This window comes from Meles meles, chromosome 4, assembly GCF_922984935.1.
Source record: "Meles meles chromosome 4, mMelMel3.1 paternal haplotype, whole genome shotgun sequence".
NCBI lineage: Eukaryota > Metazoa > Chordata > Mammalia > Carnivora > Mustelidae > Meles > Meles meles.
In genome coordinates, this window is record NC_060069.1 from 104,596,103 (window position 1) to 104,622,034 (window position 25,932).

Genomic DNA, 25,932 nt, shown 5'->3' on the forward strand with positions numbered 1-25,932 from the left:
CTGACAGACAGGAGTAAAAGCCCTGTAGAAAAATTAGAAAGTACAGAAAAATACAACATAGAACAATATTCACAGAGAAGTTGAATAAATAATCATTGTTAATATTTTAGAATATTGCTATACAGTCTCTTGGTTCCCTTTGTTCTTTTTCATACACGATATATTGATACCTGACACTGATACTAGATATTAATGGACATTAAATATACTGAAACATAGCTGTGTATCTGGGACAGAGATACTCTAGAATAAACAATGTAAACATGATCACAGACTGAAAAGAATACAAAGAGGGGGGTTTGATTCTTTTTTCACTTTTGCATTCAAAAATTTTTTATTGGATAACTACAATGTGCTAAGCAAAGTGTTGTGCCCTGAGACTATAGCACTAAGCAAGGAAGACACGATCCTTGCCTTCATACCTAAAGCTTAAGGTCTATAGCAGAGGTTCTCATAAACGGGGCATCAGGATTCCTTTATTTCTTTAAAATTTTGAGAACCCAAAGTACTTTCATTTACATGGGTAGTAACTACCTTAACTACGTTAGTAACTACTTATATTTATCATATTAAACATTAAAACGAAGAAAATTTTAAAATATTTCATTCATAGGGGCGCCTGGGTGGCTCAGTGGGTTAAAGCCTCTGCCTTCGCCTCAGGTCAGGATCTCAGGGTCCTGGGATCCAGCCCCGCATCGGGCTCTCTGCTCGGCAGGGAGCCTACTTCCCTCTCTCTCTGTCTCTGCCTGCCTCTGCCTACTTATGACCTCTGTCAAATAAATAAATAAATAATCCTTAAAAAAATTAAAAAAAAAATATTTCATTCATATAAACAGTATAATATAATACAAACATCACCTTTTACATGACAAAAATAACCATGTTTTCCAAAATAAGGATTGGAGAGTGGCATTTTATTGTGTTGTTTTTTTTTTTTACAGTTTTGCAAATCCTTTTAATATCTGAGTCAAAAGAAGCAAGCTTGATTTTCATATCTGCTACATCATTCAATCTGTTGCAACAGGTTGTTTGGTTGGAATACATGAAGAACAAACGGCCTCACAGAGATATATTGCTAGAAAAGGAAGAGAGACTTGAATACTGCTTTCAGACAACTGAGAAAGTTCTCCTTTGCTACTATACCAAAACTTAACAAGTGAAGTTTCTTAGGGTTAAGTGCTAGTTGCCATCTGAAAACATACCAATGAACTTTTCATACTCTCTTACATGAAAATCCATACATTCATCTTATACTTTGAACTGGTATTTTACCCATGTGTCATTATAACAGTGTACATTATTAGTCATTTGGCAATCATTGGTTCACTAAGTTATGCAGACATTCCAAACATTGGTACTTTCTGTAATTAAATACACACACACACACATACATATATATATATATATATATATACATATACATAGACACACACACACATACACATAAATAAAATTCACTAATTCCTCACCAGTGTCAATCCCATGATTGCAGTTACAGGTTTTATAGAAATTATAACTTTTATTTGGACTCTTAATTTTTCATTGGCAACAAATACTGTCAGTTATTTGCCTTGAGTGACAGGTTCAGTTCATTGATTTGTGAGAAAATGTCTGCAAAATTACTCAAGCCTGAATGGCATAGTTTGTTAGTCATTCTTTTATGTAAAAATGGTGTTCCACAAAAAAGGCAGCTAAGTTTAGCTTGGAATTCAGTCACACAAGCACTTTATGCATATATTCCATCTAATCACACAGAATCTTAACTACATACATACACATGTACAGATACAAGTGTCTGAAATCGTGAAAACTGATCTGTGTACCCTAACACCTGAAATACTGTTCATAAAACACTTATAAGGTTGTTAAAAATTTTAAAAATTACCAAAAATCAACTGACATAATGGTTACTTCTGCAAATGTGGTTACCAAGGAGGGGGAAAAAAAACATCTCATGATACTTCCAGAGATTAGAAAGCTTTTTTTTTTTTTTTTTTGCTTCAAACAACACGAATTTATTATCTTGTAGTTCTGGAGGTCAAAAGCTTTACATAAGTCTTACTAGGCTGAAACTAAGGTGATAGCAAGGCTACATCCTTCCTAAGTCTCTAGAAAAAGATTTTTTTTTTTGCTTCTAGAGGCTACCTGCATTCCTTAGCATGTGCCCTCCTTCCACCTTCATAACTGGTCACCGCCAATCCTTTCCCGCATCTCAATGCTCTGACACAGACTACCTCCTGCTTCCACATTTAAAGACCCTTGTGATCACATTGGGCCCATCCAGATTAGAAAGCTCTTAATAATATGCCAGCATTGTGTAAATAACTTCAAGAGCCACACTCCCTACAGTATTAGTGCTTGACTGAAATTCCTGCTATGATCCTCAGTAAAGTCAAGTAACAGTATCTATTTCATGGAATTTACTAGACCTGACTTTCAAAGAATAAATGCTATTTTCAGTTGAACCACAGTATTCTAAAAGATATACATTTACATCCAGATTTTTTCCCATATCAGAAATCAAACTCTATTTGCTATGTATATTCTTCCTGAAAATGATCCCTTGATTATTTTAGTTGATTTGGGAAATATTTTTTCAAATCAGAGTATTCAACTCTCCCAATACAAGGCTAAAATATAGCATTATTCATAAAATGGAAATTGTCCAAAATTTTAATATAAAATTTTATATCAGTGTTCAGAACTTCATGCTGGATTTGATGCTGGATGAGATAAAAAAAAAAACAAAAACCACTAAACTGTAAGCAACATTGGTCAATCTGAAAATACTGGTCTATTATTGAGTGGGAAAGCAATTTCTAGAATAATATGTATTCTATGGCCGCATTTGTATTAAAAAAATATGTTTGTAGATGTAAATAAGGACGATATACACATAAACGTAAATTCATGGAAAAAAACTGTGGGAGAATATTTAAATTCATAACAGTGGTGATCACTGGAAAAGGAAATTATATATTTTGTGATGGAATTATGAAAAGGGACTTTCACAGTTGACTGTAAATTTCTGTAGTTTCTAGTTTTTCTGTTGGTCCAAGAATATACTTACCGGTTACCTATACAATGTTAATACAACGTAACAAAAGGTAATACATTTTAATGTCATTAGTTAGTATTTGTTTCCTAAATGAAGACTCAACTTTTGTGGGATTATTACCTAATACATGACAAGCTAGTGGTATTTCTTAATTAATCTTTGCCTTCAGGCAAAACATTCCTTTTTCCTTCCCTCATACTTATGAAGCATGCTTCCATGCATCATCTCTGCAGGATAGTGATAGCTACCACTCAAGGAAACTGCCTCTTCACAATACCAGGCCTCATTGTCTTAATTTACATTGAGAACAGAACTTCTCAGGGATGAGAGTTGGCACCATTCCCACAAAAGCAACAGTTACACAAGGTAGACAAATGGGGGTAGTGAGGAAATGCTTCCTTCTGAGGCCTCCCAAGAATAGAATAGTGATGAGTAGAAGAAGTTGGACTCTTCCTTAAAGTCATGGAAGCATTTGGGAGCGTGGCCTAGTGACCTAGTTACCTAGCTCAATGACTTCAAGCAGGAATTACTACATCACTTTAAAGGTGAAAAGTTATCTAGTGAAGTGAAGTGGAATATTACAAAGGCATTTAGTATTACAACATGCTGTCATTGCACAAAACTAATCGGATAGTAATAACACACTTACATATTTCTTAGTAACCGAGACACAGCTCTATGTACGTTACATTTTGAGATCACAACATTAATTAAAACACAAACAGCCACATAATTAATGCATGACATTATAATGGATGAATCATGACAAATTTTTACTGATGGATAATGATTTTAGCTTAATTTATTCTTTATTTTGGGGGGGGGAGGTAGATGGCATGTGCAATAATGTGCTCATGCAGCTGGTGGTGGGGGTGAGCGAGGGAAAGAGAGAATTTTAAGCAGGTTCCATGCCCAGGACAGAGCTGGAAGTGGGTCTTGATCTCACGACCCTGAGATCATAACCTGAGCCTAAATTAACAGGCAGTGCTTAAATGATGAGCTACACAGGTACCCCTAGCCTTATTCTTAAAAGAATATAAATAATTTAATAATTCTATAATTTATAGAATTAGGGGTTATTTCATCTCCAACTCAAGTTCTTACTCTCTTAAGCAAAATGACAGCAAATAGTTAACCCTCAGCAATATTTTATAAATCTAGTTGTATAGCTATAAGAGAGAAAAAAACAATCATGTTTTTCACCTGCTTAATTTCAAGATGAGGAAAAAGTCACAATGTTACTAAATTGTCTCTGATTCCCAAGGTCCAATGTTTGTTATTCATTGGGGGTACTCTCCTATCAATTTTCTTTCTAAACGTTCCATTACTTTTCCACATGGCTCTTCATTTCCACCCAGGTTTATGCTTTTGAGTATGCAATTTATTACAAATCAAATTAATCAACAACTAAGTAATTGCATCGATGGATCATAACTCCTACCTCCAAAAGCCAGGAAGACTTCCCTAACTCCAAGGATTCTAAAAATTGTAGTTTCTAGCACTCTCAACTCAAATCATCCAAGAAAGATCTTCCTTTTGTGTTTTTTTGATAGCAAATACATATATAGCGATCATATTTTTTAAACTAAAACCAAGGACACATGATGATCAAAACCAAATAATTTTTTCCCAATCCATAAGCTTTTATAAATATTTAATTTGAAGATATTAAACAGTAAGTTATATAATCAATTGATTTTACAGACAGGAATAAAATTACATGCAGTTAGGGTCATCCTAGAAAATTTTCCAACAACATTCTAAGAAAATTCCCAAAACCGAATCTAGAAATTCTCTGAATAATTACTAGCTTTGTGGAGGGAGAAGACAGCTTTCTTTCTGCAGCAGTTAACAACAGCTCTAGCTAAATATTTTGTTACATTTCACACTACTTGTCAAGTTCATTTATTTGCCATGAGGGATGTGAGGCTACATTCTTTCTGTGAAAACAAGGAGTCTGAAAAGATGGCATTTCTTCACCCCTCAGACACCAGCTTCTGTAAGACAACAGAGCCAGTGACCCCTGCCAATGAATGTTCCTTTCCACCCCCTGGTCAGGCAGGAGACTGACTATCTGGTGAACTAAGATACAGAAGCTAACAAAATCTTTTTAACACATATATTCCCTTGGAGTTTTTCCACCAAATTATATTAATTTGTGGACAAATAATTTGCCTTATTTGAGCTGAAGACACAAAACATATCTTTGGAGGAAAATATTATAGAATATTCCACAGGTAAAAACAAAAACAAAACCTCAGTACAGGGTTAAAGCCCCAAAAGGTACATGGATGTGAGAGGAAAAAAACAAAACCCAAACTACTAATGCTAAGAATAAAAGTATTCAAATATTCTGATGGATTCAACTTTCCCAAGGAGAGCATATTAATCTAGATATAGGACATAAGATAGAAGCATTTAATCGATACTTTCACATGAGTTATTATAAACTGATTCCAGAAGAAAATTTTAAACTGGAATATAAACCTTTCATTGCTAAATAAAGGAATGCTAAAATTTAGACCTTGAGTATACTGAAAAGGAACAAAAATAAAATACATACTCCAAGGAGAAAAAGCTCTTCATCATACTCTACCAAAGGCATTCAATTTTTCTTTTATATGAAAATGCATATTTTACAACGATTCTGTATGTCAATGAAACTGTGTTAACAGTAAGTCTTTGGCCATAAGCTTTTAGTAAAAATTTCTACTCCTAATACAGTGTTGATTTGTCTTATCCACTCTGGCTTCACATCTTTTCTTACTAATTTGTCAACAGTTTGATCCTTTAAATGTTTCAGAGAAATGATTATGTGTTATTATGCAACATTTAATGTATAATGACTAGATAATACTCAAATAATATGCATCCTCGTATTTTTTATTTCATTTTAAGTACAATCATGAACACATACCTGATATAGAAGGTCTTTTTGAGGCAAGGGGGGAGATCGTTCTTCATACATGGGAGGTGGTTTATGTGTGGGTGGAAGGTCGATCCTGCATTAAAAAGGTTAATAAATGTGATTGCAACATTTAGCAAAAAAAAAAAAAAAAAAAAAAGGCAAGAAGGGGGAAAACAATCAAGGTTCTCAAGTTTTGTGGATACTTTCCTCACACTAATACTTATATTAGTGCACATGCTTAATTCAGTTCTTATATTTCCACTAACCTATCATAGATTGGGGGGGGCTGGTTTTAAACTTCCAATGTTTAAAACCAATCTAATTGATTCATTTAAAGAAGTAACTCAAATGAAAGCATGTTTCTGAAAATTAAGCAAGTAACCTAGTAACCAGTAAGCAAGTAACCAATTTACTTCAGTAAATTCAATAAATATACATTTTCCATCAGACTATGCCTACCATCATTTTAAAGATAGTCAAATATGTGCAATGGAAGGCAGAGTGTCATAAAAGTAATTTAAAAAATTGTATCTTAAAATGATAATGAAGAAAAATTATACTGCATTTTGGAAATACTTCCAAAACTAATTTTCAAAACCCACGATTACACTTAGAATATCTATCATGCAAATTAAGATTTTCCAATCTAAATACCATTATAAATCTTGTCACCTGAAATAAACAAAGAGACCATTACATCCTCAAGGAATACATTTATTTTTGCCAAAATAACCTAATAAACTTTTAAAAACCTACACTTTCATGTATTTAAGTATTGTTATAATAAAAACAAAGTATATCTTGTAGCTCTCTGTATTTTAGAGAACAATTTTTAATATATTCTTATACTTTTGAAGTTCATAGATAACTAATTTTCAATTCACGTGATGACTAAATCAAACAAAATCTTACTTATTTAAAAAATAAAAAGAATGAAATCCATAAAGGCCAAATTAATTACAAATTCTCTGTGGTCTAATAACTTCTCAATGTGGGCATGAAATAATTTTAAACGAACAGAACTCAAACGACAAATAAAATGGTTACATGGATATAATTATCTAGTCTACTAGTAAATTATGTTTTTGAAATTATAGCAATGGCTGAGATAACTTGGAAACTAAAATGAAGTCAACCACTTGCTACTCCTGAAATAGTAAAGAACTATAAGCATAATTGTAACTATATTATAACTATAAATATTAAAGAATCAGTGTTATAGGTGTTGCACTGAAAAGATAATTTGCAGTCCTTTGAAAGTAATTATTTCCTTTCATCTAATGAGAATCACAGCAAATTTATAGCTCCAAGCTGCCATCAGCCATTTGGGTGAGAAAACTGAGGCCTGTGGAGGCGATGTGACTTGTTCAGGATCATACCACTAATTTGGATCATGATAGAGCTGAGACTAACACTCAGTTGTCTTTAAGAAGACCTATGCTATACCTCTGTCAGATTAGAGAGGTAGAGTCACATACAAAGAATTTATGAAGACAGAAGAAATACATTCTTTGAGAGATAACCTCATGTCCAAATATAAAAATATTAACTAGTATGTAAGAAATAATGCCATTTGTATAAAAGTCACAGTTTATCAACATCATCTTATTCTACTCATCACAACCATGGAAGGTAAAGAGGAAAATATTATTTACATTTCACAGATAAAGCAACAAAAGCTGTTGATGGAATTCAATGAATTGGGACATTGTTCTTTTGATTCTAGGGTGAAGTGCAATTTATGCTTTAACATTCTAGCTCAATGACTAGGCCCAAAATATTGCTTTCTCTTTAAATAAAAAAGTTGCACATTTTCTAACTCACCAAAACTAAAAATATTTAAGGAAAAAAGCTTTAAAACTAGACATATTTGATACTTCTTGGCAGTTCAGAGTAAGATCTAGCTATACATAAGCCTGGTATATACAATCTGGAGAAGGAGTTAAACTTAAGATATTTTGATCTATCAACCATAACTCATCAAAGACCTGCATTTTTATTCATAAGGCAGGATAAAAAAAAGTGCCATTATGTTATCATTTAGAAAGATGTCCAATAAATTTATAGGTGAAAAGGTTTCTAATATATTTGTCTTCAACGACCCCTTGACACTATTTACCTTGACACATTCTGATGAAACCACGGTCGTCTCACAAAGATCTAACAGTATCTTTATTCCCATCCAGCAGACACTTCACAGCTATAAGTAGCTGTAAAGATAAAGCCTGACTTACACTGAATGTTGAACACAAGCAAAAAAGTTACCTACACTTTGTCAAGATAGGATGGTCTCTTTTTTCGAGGAGTCAGCAGGACAGTCACAAAGACAGCAATGATGAAAAGAGCAAGGACAGCTCCAATTACAGCTCCAGCTACGGCTATGGAAGAAGTCTGCTTAAATGGGACATCTGTAAAGCAACAAAAATTAGGCTTTTCAAACAATTTTTTAAAAGAGAGTTCTTGAGTTTCCATACCCTAATTTCTAAAATGTTCAAGGACTCATTGAAACATGTTACCCAACAGCAAGATTAGAGACCCCCAATTTGATTATTTTTCGTAGGATTACGCTAACACCGTTCTTCCTTGCAGGATTGTCACCTTAGCCCTTCAGCTTTTTTTCAAGTTATGAAAATAATATCCCCAGTCAGACATCAACAAGTTTATCTATTTTCTATGGGCAAGGAATGTCTGGAGAGAAGATAGAGAAGAGAATGAAAACTATTTTAAATTCCTACTCTAAAAAATAATTTTTTTCATTATTCTCAGCTAACCAACAATATACATTTACCATTTTTATTCTAGTAGAACATAAGAGAAATTCTTTTTTTTTTTAAAGATTTTTATTTTTTATTTATTTGACAGAGAGAGATCACAAGTAGATAGAGAGGCAGGCAGAGAGAGAGAGAGAGGGAAGCAGGCTCCCTGCTGAGCAGAGAGCCCGATGCGGGACTCGATCCCAGGACCCCGAGATCATGACCTGAGCCGAAGGCAGCGGCTTAACCCACTGAGCCACCCAGGCGCCCCCATAAGAGAAATTCTATTAAGGAAACCAAAGGGTTTCAAGAAGGGGCAAACCAAAGACATAAAAAATATCCCAGATCTAATAACTACGTTGAAAATTACACTGTATGTTTTTAAATAGAGGTATTATAAAAACAGCACTGTTGCTGATAATTTTCCCTTAACTTGTAAACATTTAATACAAAGTCCACTGAAGAGAGTGTTTTTACTACACAATTAAACGAAAAGAAATCTTCCCCATCCCTTGGCTGTAAACACACTACATAATTTCTAAATACCAATTTCTCTTTCCTAGCCTCTACTATAAATTTTGTTAAGGAAGTATTTTAAAAACATACTTATCAATTTTTAGCAATTATCACTTCATACGATCCTAAAAAGTCACTCCACTTTATGAACATCCAAATAAGGGAATCAGGGAATTTACTAAAACTATTTTATCTATGTGCTTTCAAATGTAAATATTATGGGTATGACAATATAATCAACCCTTACATGTAAATATTACTTTGATAATTTAAGCGACATAAAACTTTTTGAGTAACTACCAAGTACCATTGATACATAAAATTTTATCTTTCTAACCAATAAGATGTTTAAGATAATATTGTAAAAATGAAAATACTGCAGTTCTAAAGTTAAATATTCTGTCCAAGCTCTTTCAATCAACTAGTAGTAGAGAACAAAGAGTAACATAAACCTAGTTGGGGTAGGCTTGAAGCCCTCACCATTAAGTCCTTATTGGGAGAAAATGGTTTTTGCAATATCTAATGTAGAGTCTCTTTTTGGTCCCCTACTTGGAAATGAAGAACTCTTAGCTTTCACTTAAATGGACATTCATATAAACTTCTAAATAATTGCAATGACTGCTATAACCAGACATGGCAAATTTAAAGGAAATTAAAGCACCATCAGTTTTGAAATGGTTCACCAACTTATCATAAGTATTTCCATATATTACATATTTAGAAGTATTTTCCAACTGTTTCTATTAAAATGTGTCATACGATGTTTGCTTTTAAAAAAGTTTTACTTTCTTCTCAATTATAAAAATTTCTTTAGAAAACTATCAATCCTCAGTTATTAATAAGTCATTTTGTTAGTCTCATTCTACACTAAGAACCTTATACCACTCTAAGTAACCCATTTCAGTAACCTTTCAAATGCTGATTAGAATCTAAAAATATTAGGATATACAATTTTGTTGTTGTTGTTAAAGTAGGTTCCATAGAGTAGAGTTCAATGCAGGGCTTGAACTCATGACTCTGAGATCAAGACCTGAGTTGAGATCAAGAGCAGGATGCTTAACCAACTGAGCCACCCAGATGTCCTCAGATAAGGTAATTATTTTAAGCAATATAACTGGCTTACTCATGCGAGACCTTACCCTTATTTGCTAATACATGCCTAATTTATCTTCCCATTATTGCTCATTTGTCTAATTCCTACTATTTCCATTTGAATATGTGCTTCACGAGAAAAGGTCTGAAATCCAAGCCAGTCGAATATTATTCTGCTCTTGTAAATGTTTAAAGACTTGGAATGACCTAGGAATAATTTCTACTCTATCACTTTTCCCACGGTATAAATTATATCTTTGTATTCAATCTTTAACAATAGGTCAACTGAAACCTATTAAGATCACTGTGCCCAAAGTTACCTGCCCAAGGCCATACAGACTGTCAGTGGCACAAATAAAAAATCCCAATGTGTCAGGTATGCTACTTATGTCACACTAGTTATTCTAAAGGTTTTCCTTTAAAGGAAATCTTTATTTTGCTGAAGGATAAAAAGCAGCCCTATCATTTTTGCCCAAGTGTACTGAATTCAAATTTGAGGGTTATCTTGATGGTAAGGACAAAGTTAATACCATATTTATAATAATACTTCCAAAGGTATTTTTGGAAAACTCAGGTTACTCTTTGAATATAGATTTTCAATGTATAGATCATTATCCAATCTTCATCAAAGAGCACACCTCCAAGAAAACCTTTCAGTTAATCTTAGCAAAGATACTAAATTTGGTAGTGGTTATAATAAAACTTAATCACAAACTTTTCAAACCCTAAAGTAATTCCCAACTCTATACACTATTTTTCATACCCTTAAGTAATTCTCAAGTCCAACAGACACTATTTTTAAACATTTAAATTATAGACTATTTATCTACTTCTGTCCCATTAGCCTTATAACTTCTAGCTCTAGGACTCTGTAACTGAGAGTTGACTGTGCATAGACCTTAACTCTTCCTTCTATCTTAATTGGACATATTTATTTCACTGAACTCTATTCATTCTATATTCATATTTTTTGTACCCCTCTTCTTAGTATCAGAAAAGTATAGCAAGAGCTGAAAAGAGTAACAGAAAGGAAAGCTAGGTATGAACCCATTTATCAATAGGATATTCTATATATTAAATTGACTACGTTAAGTACATATATGGGATATATTTCATATTTCCATTTCTGCTTTTTCTACTAATTGACCAAAAAACTGAAGAATATACTTAAGGGTATTAATAGGTGACGAACACATTGTATGAAATGCTAAGGAAGGGCAGAAATTTCTTGCATTCAAGTCAAAGAATTTTAAAGAAAACTGAGAATTTAGTTCCAACACTGTCTCCTCCACATTTGCCCACATAATCTACACAGACTATATTACAACAAAATAGGAAAAAATAAGCAAATGTATAAAAATTTGGCATTCTTGGGGCGCCTGGGTGGCTCAGTGGGTTAAAGCCTCTGCCTTCGGCTCAGGTCATGATCCCAGGGTCATGGGATCGAGCCCCGCATTGGGCTCTCTGCTCAGCAGGGAGCCTGCTTCCTCCTCTCTCTCTCTCTGCCTGCCTCTCTGCCCACTTGTGATCTCTGTCAAATAAATAAATAATCTTTAAAAAAAAAATTTTTGGCTTTCTTAAACATACAGCTAATTTACTGACATAAAGCAACATTGCTATCACCCAAGGAAATGGCATACTAAATCTTAAAGATATGCTTACAATCAGCAGAAAACAAGGCAAAAGTGTTAAAATATTTGGCATTAAAGGATTGGTGTATGTGTATCTTAAAAGAATAGCTTCCTATTACCATGGCACCTATTTTGGATATATTATATTGGAAACTCATCTACAAAAACAACAACAAAAAATAGCATTCCCCAATACAACAAAACCTTACTGCCCATAACCAGAGATATTATGCCTATGCCTTAGCCTTAAGGTGAAAACATTAAAAAATCTGTTAACACAGCATACCAAAAGAAACCATACAGATATAAGAAATTTCATTACTTTTTGAAAAAATATACATATAACAACTAAACTGAATTTAAGTTTGTCTTTATTACTGATGCATACGAATAAAAAATATGTGAAAGCTATTCAAACATTTGCTCACCTAATTCACATCTTGCAAGATTTGAAAAAAATACTATTCTATACAATAAAATAGAGCAATTAGCTAAAACCACTTAAAATGGGTGCGTATAGAAATCTACAAGTCCTTTTCACACTTGTATTCAAACACTAGGTCCTAATAATTAAATGAAACATTCACTTTTTTATTCCCTTCATCAAAATTTCAGTGCTATACACAATTCATACGTTAATATGAAGTATCTACAAACTTATCTCAACTTCTATTTGCCCCCATAATACCTATCACTGTATTACCAATTTTCCCCATAAATAGATCTCATTTTTATTTTTCAATAGCCTCCTTTAATGCTTACCTTTCCAATACATCTAGTTCTTTATATCCATTCAAATATTTATCTACTTTTTAATAAAGGTCCTCTCTTTGGCTCAGAACAGTGTTGTCAGCATCTCATTCAACAAATTCTCAATAGTAACCTAATATGTGTCAGGCACATGCTCAGTGCCAAGAATGCAAGGATGAATTTTATATCATCCCTATCCTCACCATAGAGAGCAAAATCCCCAAAGTGGGGTCACAGAATCCATACATATATATTTTCCAACATAGGAATTATCATCATTTATCTTATCCCTTTTATTGGGTAAGTGATAATTACAAAATAAATTTTGTACTAGTACATAATATGTGGACTGGCACTGGTGGCCCCATATCATCCGAGTGTCAGGAGTTCACGTGCTACACAAGACACCCACAAAACCCTGTGGGAAGCGTGGAGTGGGATAGTTCCAGAACATAATCAAATAAACACTTGGCTGTTCCCTCTCAGCACAGTCAGCATATTGTGACCCACTACGATGTATGAGAGCTCAGGTGGATGAACTAGTAACCAGCCTCAATTTAAATAGAGGTCAAGAATGTAAAGGAGGCACAAGATAGGTACCCTGGGTGACAGGTGAACATCTGACACATAGACCAAATAAGGGTATCAGTGCTAATCCATGTTATTTATTAGTAAGCATTTATTCCCATAGATGTCATTCCTGCAGAGAACTGGAAGAATGAAGAACAATACCAATAATGAAGGCACATTTAGATAATAAATGAAAGTGCAAATTAATTTTTTGTGTAATAATAAATCTGTAGTTACTTTTCCTAAATATTCCTTCTCTTTTACAGCTGTATGCTGCTATATTTACAGATGAACCAATGGCAGGAGGGATATTGTGGGTAGGAGTTTAAATGGAACAAGAATGACCATGAATGGATAACTGAAGCTGGTACAGGAAGGTTCATTATTCTATCCTACTTTTGTATAATTTCCCATAAAACAATGTTTTCTTAAAAAGGGAGGCCAGCCTTCTAGATCTAGCTACCTCTGGCTTTAAGATCAGACTGTCCTTTCAAGACTAGGTATTTCCTGAGATATTTCTCATAAATTAAACTGTGAAATTAGATATCATATCTTTATAGAAATATTATACATGTAAGGAAATGGGGTCTTGACTTATTCTCTCAAATATTTTAAAGTTATCCTACTAAACTCACTCCACTCTGCTTCACCTGTAACATCCACCCAGAACAGCAGCAGAAATGGTAAGAGAACTAGTACAACCCAAAATTGAATCAAGTTTTATCCTCATAAATTGAAAGGAACATGGTAAAATAACTATCATCAAGGTTCAAGAAAATGATCCCTATGGATATAAACAGCAAAAGCTTTTGTAAGCAAACCTATCACTACTCAACTCAAAGTAAATAGGTGGCAAAGAAAACAAAACAAAAACAAAAAAACTTGCAGATTACTGGAATAGGAGAAAACAAATATTAAAAAGAAAGCATTTTTTAGAACATAGAAAAGGTGATATGCCATGTACACTATTCTAGAGATTCTTTCAATGCATGAATTTTCATTGGTATAACAAGAGGGAAACCAAGCTTAATCCCGTCAAACTGTATGCTATTTAAAAACAAAAACAAACCAAGAAACACTGCTGCTTGCATTAAGATAATTTAAAGTTTAGGGAAATTCTCTAGGAAAACCAGTATAATTTTAAACATCAGATATAGAAAACAGGGAGGTGATTTCAATTAGAAACAATGGCATTTATAATGAAAGCTATTACGTTTATAAGTGAAAACACTAAATGTCAACTTAGAAAAATCTCGTGAAATATGTTCATCCAAATGAAAGCCAATCTATATGATTTAACTTATATCAAACTCACAATAGCAAAAACATTTTAACTGCTAAGACTAGAGAAACAGGTAATTAATGATTGTGGAGAATGTTATTCATAATGTGTATATAGGAAAAAGGAATTAAATGGTCAATTAAAACCAAATTCTATAATAGCTAACCTACAAACTTAGGTGCTCTCTCAAACTTTATTTAACTGTATACTGTTGTACTTGGGAAGAGAAATAAAATAGATTTCAAATTCCCACAAAAACTTAATTAAAATATGAGAACTAGTTTATATATACAACACACACACACACACACACACACACACTCTCTCTCTCTCTCTCTCTCTCCATCAAATGACATAACGAGTACAAAGAAGGTAATACAGAGACATAGGCTTGTTACAGAAATATGCCTCTAAAGAATTTTTTAAAAGCTTTTATTTAAAGATTTGTTGCATGGCTATTAGGGCTACCACCTGATAAATAACTTGGTAAAAAATACCACTGGTACAAATTAAAGTTAAATCCAAACCCAATACACCAAAAAATTGAAAAAGGATCTTCTTATGGATAATACATTTCCAATTAACAAGTAAACAGAAAGAACAATTAAATTTGTATATCATTCCTCTATTAGAATTAAAAAGTTAATATGCATACCATTTCTTCCTCTCTTATATTTTACACTGATTACTTCCACACATTCATAACTTCTTGTTCATATACCTTTACTATTTATCAAAAACAAAAATCAAACTCAAATCAGATGTTTTCACATATAAAATTGTTATATTTATCTTAATTTTTGCACTCATATATCGTACTTCCTACAAGCCCTTCTGCTACATATTTAGCTAGGGTTATCTTTAGAAAACGTTCCTATATATGGCTATCAGAAGCAATACTTTCTACTGAAAAACCTTAATGGTTTCTTTAAATGTTAGACTTATCAAATAGAAACCTTTTAGGCACATGGTAAAATACTAAATATTTCAACTATAATGTATTCCTCAAATGTCACTTTTAAAGTTAACCCCTAGCCTATTAAAGTTTTAATGTATTTTAATCAAAATGGCAGGGGGAAAAAAAGTTGCATTCATCATTCCTGCATTACTGAAATATTTTAACCAGTGTGAAAGAAAACCCTAAAGTGAATACAAAAACAAAAAGCCAGTTCAAAGAAAAAAGAAACAAAAATAAACATGGTCAAAATAAAACATTCTTCCATCTTTCCCAGAAAAAGAAAAGGTTTTTCATATGTATCTATCAATTAGCTGTGTATATCACTGCTATTAAAAAATTAACAAAAATGTTTAATGACTATTCATGTTCATAAATAAGTCTCTATGTACAGTAAACAAACTTCTAATAATCAGCAGTGCAATGTTTCAAAAAGTCTTAAGTAGTATCAGATTCTTAAGATTTTGAAATCTTTTAGCTTGCCAAAAGATTAAGTTTAGGGATACAGAAGGTATCAAACACACACTTGTAGTTTTGCATGTTGCCCTTTCCCATCAAAAAACAAAACAAACAAACAGACCAAAAAAAGCCCACCCTGAACACATAATGACCACAATATAAAGGAGGTTCTTAATCACTAAGTATTTATACTTTTGAAATGCAGTTCTTAAAATATATTGCTGATTTCCTTTACATAATATTCAAGTTGAGATTTAGACAGTGATTATCTTGCTCAGATTCATATAGCATTTCAAACCATTGTTCTAAAGATGAAATTGTGAATAAAAAACCAAAAATTCACATCTTCCAGGGTGAGAATTTTAGATCCATCTTTCTTGTGGCCGTATCAGTGCTAGATTTAAATTAAAACAGAGTCTACTTCAATCACAGAGTATTACCAATAAAATTTCCTTCCAATGACTTGGACCAAAGAGTTAATATTTGTGTATCAGTGGTTAAGTATATTAAAGTCAGATATTCTTAACAATGTATCAGTGAGCTTACCTGTATCCTTAGCTGATATTATAGTTTTAGACTAAGTGTGTGAATGTTTAGGAAGAGAAAATAAGTTCCTAATTCCCACAAAATATCGCTAGTTCAAAGAAAGGAAATTATGCTATAATAGTTTAGAATAAGGCCTTGACTACTTGCAAAATTCTATGAACATGTTAGAACTCTGCCTTATAAAACATTCCTTCAGATTTGATGAGAATCACCAGGATTTGGATGGTTGGGGGTTAAAAAAAAAAAGTACCTACTTTGCCTTTTTATTAACAAAATAATTTATTTATGATTTTCCTACTAACTTCCACTTCAGTTCCCTGGCAAAATACCTAAGGCAATTCTACACAGTCCTTTTTCAAATGAATCATCAACAGAAAAAACACATTCTTTGGGCTTCAAAATAGTTGTCATTATTACAATTTTATAGGACTCCACTGTAGAAGCAATTTATAATTACCTCACAAAGAAGAAGATCCACATTTGAAGATTTAGATAACATTTCTTTTTCAAAAGATACATGATTTCTGGAAAGAATATACTTAATGAATTATGCAAAAAACAAAAACAAAACAAAAACCCTTATGATGTTTCCAGTTTTAATTGGAAAAACAAAAACCTTGAAACAAATACATACATTTAGGAGGAAAAGGGGGATGGTTTGCCAATATCCATCAGCAAGCGTTAGTGACTGGTTCTATAATCAGATTTTTCTCATTAAACCTCAAATTTACAAGTTTATTCTAATTTTTCTATATATTTACCCATTTTAACAACATCAATATTAGATGACTAAAATAAATGGGCTAAAAAATTCTTCGTATAGATTCTTGGCTGACATGTCTCATTTCTGAAAACCAGTACTCCAATGCTAGCTTATCCACATTGTTCCATATACTGAAATGCCCTCTCTGAACTATAACTGTGTACCATCTTTTCGTTATTATTCTTGTATTTAGGACATAAAGCATTCAAACAAAACTATGCCACTTAACAAACGAAAATCCATGTTCATACAACATTTAAGAATTGTCCTCCAGAGATGAGAATAATTGTAATAATTATGTTTAAAAGGCATGTTTTCATAACTCTTGTATGTATTTTGGACAAAAATACTGACCAGCTAATTATGCTCTTCCACACATCATGTTCACTGAGTTTACTACCACAGTTTTAGTGCAACAAAATATCTTTGAAAAGCCACTCTACAGTAATTATGGCAAGGCTCATTAAAATGCAGAGGTAAAGATTCCATTTGTGTAGAAACTTAGAAAATAATGATTGAAAAGCAAAGATGTTTCATCAGGCTGAATATTTTTTTATATACTAAAAATATATATAAACATTTCTTGAATAGTTTTATAAGTCAATTTTGATGTAGTATCATTTAGTGGTGATAAATTTTGAGAGGTATATGTTTAACAAACATTATACTTGAGATTATAGTCTTAGGTAAACATTTTAATACACAATGCCAAGGTAGTTTCCTTTTTTTTTTTTTTTAATTTTTGTACCAAAAAAAGTCATACATTTAATGTTGACATTTCTTCTTACCTGTGTGCCTCAGACCAATAAAGTACTCTGCATTAGAATTTAAATCTTGACAGTAGTACAGCATTGAAAAAAAAATTGTAAAGCAGCTCAGATACATTGAACCCAGATTTTACATTTTCATTTGTCAAATTAGAATATAAAAAGTAAGCTTGAAAATCAAGTTGAAAAAGCTTATTCTTTCTCAAGAAAAAGTATGAATAATCTGAAAATGATCAACTAGTATGAATGAAACATTGTACATAGGTAAGTCACATATAGTGGTTGCTAAACATACCACTCCCTCCTGGAAATTACCGAACCATCTACGTGTGAAACTAAGTCATCCTCATTGTCGTCATAATGTTCATCGCTGACGAACTTCATTCCCATTTTTAGATCTTCATAATAATCCATTGGTCTTTCAAACCTACTGAGATTTTCTACATTGTTCCACTGCGTTTTTTCAGGCTCTTCTAAATAGTCTTTCCGTATTAGATTGTTCACTGGGTTTTTGTTTTCTTTTTTCACACTGTCTGGGTAAGAATCAAGCTCATCTTGTTGAAGAACATCTATTTGTGATTCTTTTTGCATATCTGATGGTGGAATGTAGTTCTTGGCAAAGTAGTCTCCACGAAACGTCCGTCTTCTCCTATAGCAGAATATTCCAGCCAAAACACTTACAAGCACTATGAAGAGAGCCCCACCCACTACACTAGCAATGATTGTGCCAATTGTGTCATCCTTAATTGTTGCCAAAGTTGACAATGGGAAGGGCAATTTTTTTGGTTCTGTTGCTAGATCCTCGATGTCAGCTGTTGAGGGATGCCACTGAATTGTAGGCTGAAGGGTGGTAGTAGTAGGAGGATCTAATGGAAACAGTAAAGATAGACAAGACACAGAAAGGCAAAGAATGTCAATGCAGGCTGATTCGGTAGCAAGTTGAAAAGACAGCACAGTTAATGAATATATATTCATAGTAACAATAGTTTTTCATTCTTAAGATCAGAATGTAGTGGTACTTATGTACTTTTAAAAAAAATAATAAAACTGACATTTAGCCAGTTAACAAAGAAGTAAAAGGAATGAAAAATTACCTATGGTGTAAATCCTAAATTATTCTATTCCAAGTTTAAGCATGGTATTAAATGTCAAGGAATACTTTTTTCTTCCTTTTTTTTTTAATGAAAAGCATTACTTAAGTGTCCTATATACAGCTGGCTTAAGAATTATCACACAAAAAGATTAAATAATCCAAACATTTTCTTAGCCAGAAGAACAAAGAAATAAAATGAAAGAATAAAAAAAAAAATTAAGGTATGTTTTCTTAAGTTTTCTTAAGATCCATCTTTACCTAATTTCATTTACTTTTTTAAGAAAAGAATGAAAAACTATAGATTCTTGTTAAGTGGCCATAGTATAAGCTGTTGGTTTAATAATTCTCTCAAAAATATTTTCCTTAAGTAAAGAGAACTCTTCAATTTTTAGAAAGGACATATGTAGTATATACTATTATTAGGTAATTTGAAAATAAAAAGCATTTGTTTAAACTGTGTTAGCCAAATGGGCTATATTATCAAATGAGACTAACAGACAAAGACATTAAAAATATGTTACCAGGTGTTTTAAAAATGTCATCACCATGTCTATATCCCATGGGTAAGATTTCTGAACATTTAGGAAACTGGAAGTATTTCAACCATATCTGCAAAATTTAGTGTCACATTGCTTTAGTATGGAGTCTCAAAGAACAGCTAATATTTTAGAGAGAACATTCTAATAATACTTATATTAGATGCAAATGATCCTGTGTATTGCCATTAGATTACAGAGTAAATAGCTATAATATTAAAAAGCAACTAACATAAATAGTAAAAATTAAAGATTGGTTAATAATCAATTAAGTGGTATTTGTAGGTCATGTTACACAAAATGCTAGAGTTTGAAGATAGGATGAGTTAAAAAATCTTGAATTTCTTCTTTGATAAAAATAAATGACCCGAATGGTAATCTCCTATAATTAATTTTTAAATGAGTGGTACTGATAGAGCTTTTAAAAAATGATTGTTAGAAAAATACTAAATCTACATGGGGTAAGTTATTCTAAAATTACAAGCTAAAGAAAAATACTTACTGAAACAGGTTTCATCACGGAATGCCATATGTACAGAATGTGGTAAAAATTTAGCAAGTACAATATAAAATTTAACAAGTACAGTATAACTAATTTCCTATGAACTTAAACCAATATAACCGGCAATTCTGCCAAGTACTTTGAAGTGAATATTAGTTATCATATTATATGTAAGTGACTCAAGGAAGAGTTTTAATTTGTAAGAACAAATTATTAACTAGCTGAACAAATTTAATCTTAAAAAAATTGTGGAATTGTAGGATGATTTCTAGTATAAAGTAGTAAAGCCTATCATACAGGGCAACTTCAGAGAACCAGGATATTAAATAAATTAAAAAGTAATCATCTGTCAGATAACTCATGTATTTTCTGAGGTGGTGGGACTAACGGCAGTTTTAAATACTAAATGTCATCTTTATAATGATTTCCAAAGAAAAAAATATTACAATAAACTGGCATCAGCATGTTTAAATGTAAGTACAAATTGCCTAATAATTATTTGTAATTCACACATTTTTGTGCATGTAAGATTTTAAGACTTTTTGATAGCTCTTAATGAAATGTTATTTTTCTCAAAACAATGTATGCACCTGAACTCTCACCAAGTATAAGATATATAACCAAGTAATCCTTAAGGCAAAAACAAAAACAAACACTGGTATTTTTTAATTCTACTTGAGATGTTCTTTATGTAAACACAGATGGATGGCCTCTAATTATCTCAGATTTAACAAAATACAGCTTTCAGAAAATCTAACTAAAAAAAAGAGTAACCAAAAAAACCCAACCAACCAACCAACCAAACAAAAAAACCCTATTTTAAAAACTTATTTGTCAGTGGTTCTAGAAAATTTTTAACCTGCCATCCTCTCCTCAATCAAATAAAGATAGCACAGCCTCATTATTAACATGATCATGAAAGAGGAACTATTGTTAATAATTATTCTGTATTTTAAGCAATGGACATATATAAAACAATGCACACAAGACATTTATTCATGTTTTTGAATTCTTGCCCTGCTCCAAAATAATTACACTGAGAGTTAGAATGTGCATAAGGAATCAAATGGACTATTTTGTAATCACTAATAGCTACTTATTTATCATAATTTAAAATCCTTCCCCACAGCATTCCTTATTTCTTCTTTGTGTTTTGATATTTGCAGAATGTGTGAAAAATGAGTATAATGAATGTGATGAACTAGTAGAGACTGTGAGTTCTCTACAACCAAACGAAGATGATTTTTTCCCCCCAAATTCATGAGTTCTGCCAAGCAGGAAAACAAATAGTCCAGTAAGGCTTCGTTAACTATAAGATGTATTTTAGCCTAATATATTAAAAAAATTACATGAATTTCTTTTTCTTTTAGATTATATAAGAATTGTTTACACAATCAAAATCTATGAATTTTAAAGTTTAAAGATTGCTAATTATGTGTGGGTTCTTACAACAGATATTATACCTAATTCCTAAATCAATAGGTTTTAAAATTCAAGATTTACATAGGAATATACTTGAGTTTCAGGCATGGGAGAATTTGTATGATATATAAAAATTTGTTCCTCTACTCTCAAAGAAAAGTACAAAATATCAGAGAAATACATGCCAAAAACAATTAGAAAAACATAATTTGCAACAGTCATTTAGTATTGGACAAAGATTCACTGTACCTCCTTGAGTAGTAATTGAAGTTGAATATTGCAATCTTGGATCAATCACCTTTTGTCCAAAATCTTACACTTACCAATGTGGAAAAAATGTAGAATAAAATTACAATTTCCCTCAAAGAGAGATGCTAATTCTACTCTGTTCTGAGTAGATCTTTTAGTTTCCAGTCATAAGATGCATTCATTTGAGAAATATTTTAAAAAATCATTTTCTACATTTTTATATATCAATTTTAATATTGAGGTAAAAAATTTTCTCTAGAGAAAAAAAGGTACAAATAATTTACAATAAAAAAGAGCAACAGCTTGATTGTTTACTCTGGGTGAATTATGGCCTTTCATTCTGATAAAAGCCTACTAGGATTTACTAGACATTTTGGAAACGCAGTATTATATCTAGGATATTTAAGTCCTCCAGAAAACTCTCAGGGGCGATAACTAAACTCAACATAGTGTACTGTATTAAATATTAAAGATGCTGGATAGAAACGTAAAGTCTAATTCTAATGATTACTTAAAGAAAATCATCTCATATAATGCTATATTTCTGAAGTACTTAGCAGTAATTAACTGATTTTTTCATCAGTTATCAGTAAATAAAATTTTATCAGTAAATAAAATTTACTGAAAATTTTATTTCATCTTTTAGTACTTAATAGAGGTTGATCAAAAAATGTGTGAAGTTTACCACCAATGTTATGTTATTTCCCTTGTCAAAGAAAATAAAGCTATATAAAGCACATTCTGGATTTTTAATTTTCCCGATTGTTTTCTTCTCAACTTTTTCATTCATGCAAGAAGAGTTTACTGAACACCTATCACCTACCAAACATTACTGCAGATGGTAGAAACACAGTAGTGATTAAAGCAGATGAAAGGACTTAGGTTCCAGTAGAAGTAAAAACAGAAAAAATATAAATAAAATGTGTAGATGTTATGTGGCAATAAATGCTGTAGAGAAAAATAAGACAGGGGAGACAGAAAGGAGTAAAGGGGTGAGAAGTGTAGTTTCAATTTTCAATTTTAATTATAGTCATGAAGGTGAAACTTGAGAAAAGACCTAAAGGAAGTGAGGGAAAGAGCTATAAGGATATCTGAAGAGCTTTCCAGCTGGAGAAACAGCAAGTGAAGGACTCTGAGGTAGCTATGTTCTTGTTATGTTCAAAGAACAGTAAGGAAGCCAGCAACAAGGCCTAGCGAGCAAAAAATATAGTAAGAGACGAGATCATCTAGGACCAGAGCATGTAAAGACCCATATAAGTCATTGCAAAAATTGATTTTCATTATGGGTCAAATGAGAAGTTCATGAAGGGTTTGCAGGAAAGAAGTGACAGGATCTGACATGCCCTTTATAAGGATCATTCTGGCTGCTCTTTTGAGGATAAATTAAAAGTAGGAAGATTAAATGGCTCTTTTATAAGAGTTGCTGATGATCTGTGTCAGAATACTCACAGGAGAAGTGGAAAAACAATAAGGTTCGACATATAATGTAATAGAAGCGCTGCCATGGATTTGTTGATGGGATGAGTGGGGTATGAAAGAACAACAGAAATCAAGGATTAAACTCTGAACAAATATAAGGATGGATTTACCAGTGATAGAAAGGAGGGAAACTGTTGGAGGAAGAGGTGTGGTGCAAGGGGCAGAAGAAAAATCAGGACCTCAGTTTTGAATGTTAAGCCATAAATGCTTATTATAACTCCACACAGAATTAGTGATTTTAATAGGCAGCTGGACACAGAAGTCAAAAGTACTGGGAAATGGATCCAGAATGCCAAAAGATGTAATAAACTCAGGATATCATCAACAGAATCGGTATATATAAGAATGCCCAAATTGAGTCTTGGCATTTAAATGATTACATAATAACACGTTGAGCCTGAGATTTATACGTAATATGCCACACCAAATTTTGTACAACAGAAAAAAAGGAAGCAGTCCTTAGGTAACTTCATTCTAAATATGCATTCCCTGTGGCTTTAAGATCCAAGAAGGAGAGGAAAAGGAAAGGGAGATAGCCTTAATGGAAGAAAGGGAGACTCATAAACTAGTATTTAATCTCATTCTGATTTCCACCAAAGCACTGATACTGGCAGAAAGGGCTAGCTAGGGATGTACACAGCTCTAAGCTTCTTGTGAGAGTCATGAAAAAATATATTTGCATCAACCCCATCATGTGCCAGGCACTAAGTAAGTGCTGAGTATTCAATGATAAATGAAGCAAACACAAATTGCTTAACTATGAAGATGGATAGATAGTAAGTACACAAGTAAGTATACAACTACAAACTGTGAGAAATGCCATGAGAAAATAATATGGGGGACTGTTCTTAGATTGAGTGATCATACAAAGACAAATAATATAACATCAAAACAAGCTTAAAATTTTTCTAAAAATCTAACTACTCAGTTTTAGGTAATTACATAATTGCCATACAAACCTGCTTTTCTTAGGGTTGTCTTCCTTTTTCCTTTAATTTGCCACTGTTTAGACATGAAGATTGCTATATTCTTGAAGTAGATGCTCAAAATATTTTATATAATTTTTATAAATGAGCATTACATTGATAATCTTTGATAATTTTTACATTGATAATTTTGATATTTATAGCCACACCCATGAAAAAATATACTTTTAGCTCTAAATGTATTTTGTGAGTACCCGAATTTATATACTCTAATTAACAAAAATATCCATAGTAAAACAAATGGAATGTGAAAAAATCTAAGTTCTTAGTGGCTTAAGGACTGACAATAACAAACATCTTAAATTTTATTTCATTAGTATGTTTTCAGTAGCATTCCTACTTCACTCTCAGTAACTCAATATGATATAGCTCAATATTGAGTGACAAACTGTTATTTAATAGGTCAGATCATCAAAGTCAATAACCCATTTTATTTGTGAAACACCTGTGTCCAGAGCAGCCACCAAAAAACAAAATAAAACAAAACAAAACCACACAAACAAAGCCAGTATTTGTTCTTGGGTATAAAAATGAGAGAACCTAGAATAATACACACCACTACCTATAAAAGGAATACTTGATACTATGTAACTGAAAAATTAACTATGAACAAAGATCTTAAAATGTATATAAACTTGCTGCATAGACATTCTGACATTTCTTAAAGTAGTTCCCTTTATATATGTAGTTCAGGTAGGGTTACTTTATTATATATATATATTTTTTGATTATTTGGAAAACCTCACAGTGAGGAATTTGTATATTAGCAAATACAAATTACCAACTAGAACATAGTGTTATTATGACTATTGTTACAGAAGAATTTAAGTAATTCATTTTGCAAGTAGAGAGTAACTTACCTGAAATGTAGATGACCTTTTGATCACTTCTTTGACCAAGGGAATTGGTCACTTTACAGACATAAACACCAGAATAATTGAAAGTCAACGGATGGACAAAATGAAGAGTATTGTCTGAAGCCAATAAACCATCAGGCCATTGTCCATCCAACCTAGATTTTAAAAAAACATGAAATTATTTTAAATATCCTCAAACTTTATTCACAGACAGCTATTTAAATAAAATAAGATATTATACTGTTGAGATGTTAGTGAAAGAACTGGCATTCTTTAGATAAAATTCACTATGAAATGGATAAAGATACAAATTTTTATTTCAATAAAAATAAAGTTACTGTTAAAATCCATTAAGAATACCCACTCTTTCAAAATAGCAACTGACTAAGTGCAAGCAACATATTAGAATGAGAGGGAAGGAAAGAAAAAAATTAGATGATTTTAAAGAATTATATTCAGAAAACTGGAAAATTAGAAAAATATATTATTTAAAGACCTACAGTATCAAAAGAATTAAAAATAATTCTCAGTGAATAGATCTATTCATGATATATCTATAAATTTCTTAAGAAATTTAAGATAAAGGCCATTTAAGTACATGATAATGTTTAAGCACCTTCTGTTACATACTTAAAGAACATCACTTCATACTGAGCAAATCTGTATCGTACCTCATTCAAAGACGGTTAGTTTCTAAAGCATCAGAAAGGGTCTGCTTAATGACGTATCAGATAAGGGGCTATAATATCCAAAATCCA

The 25,932-nt window shown here is 32.1% G+C and overlaps 1 protein-coding gene across 3 annotated transcripts in view; it reads right to left on the reverse strand.

Annotated features, from left to right (window-relative positions):
* NECTIN3 (nectin cell adhesion molecule 3) overlaps positions 1 to 25,932 on the reverse strand; it is a 126,804-nt gene that overhangs the window by 38,915 nt on the left and 61,957 nt on the right. For all 3 annotated transcript variants that reach the window (XR_006817975.1, XR_006817976.1, XM_046001667.1), the window contains exons 5-7: positions 25,178 to 25,329; positions 8,236 to 8,374; positions 5,976 to 6,060 (exon numbers count right to left, since the gene is read on the reverse strand). Coding sequence is in view for 1 of the 3 variants with exons in the window: in XM_046001667.1 (XP_045857623.1) it covers positions 5,976 to 6,060; positions 8,236 to 8,374; positions 25,178 to 25,329 (376 nt within the window). In the remaining 2 variants the exon portion in view is untranslated. The remainder of the gene's footprint in view (positions 1 to 5,975; positions 6,061 to 8,235; positions 8,375 to 25,177; positions 25,330 to 25,932) is intronic.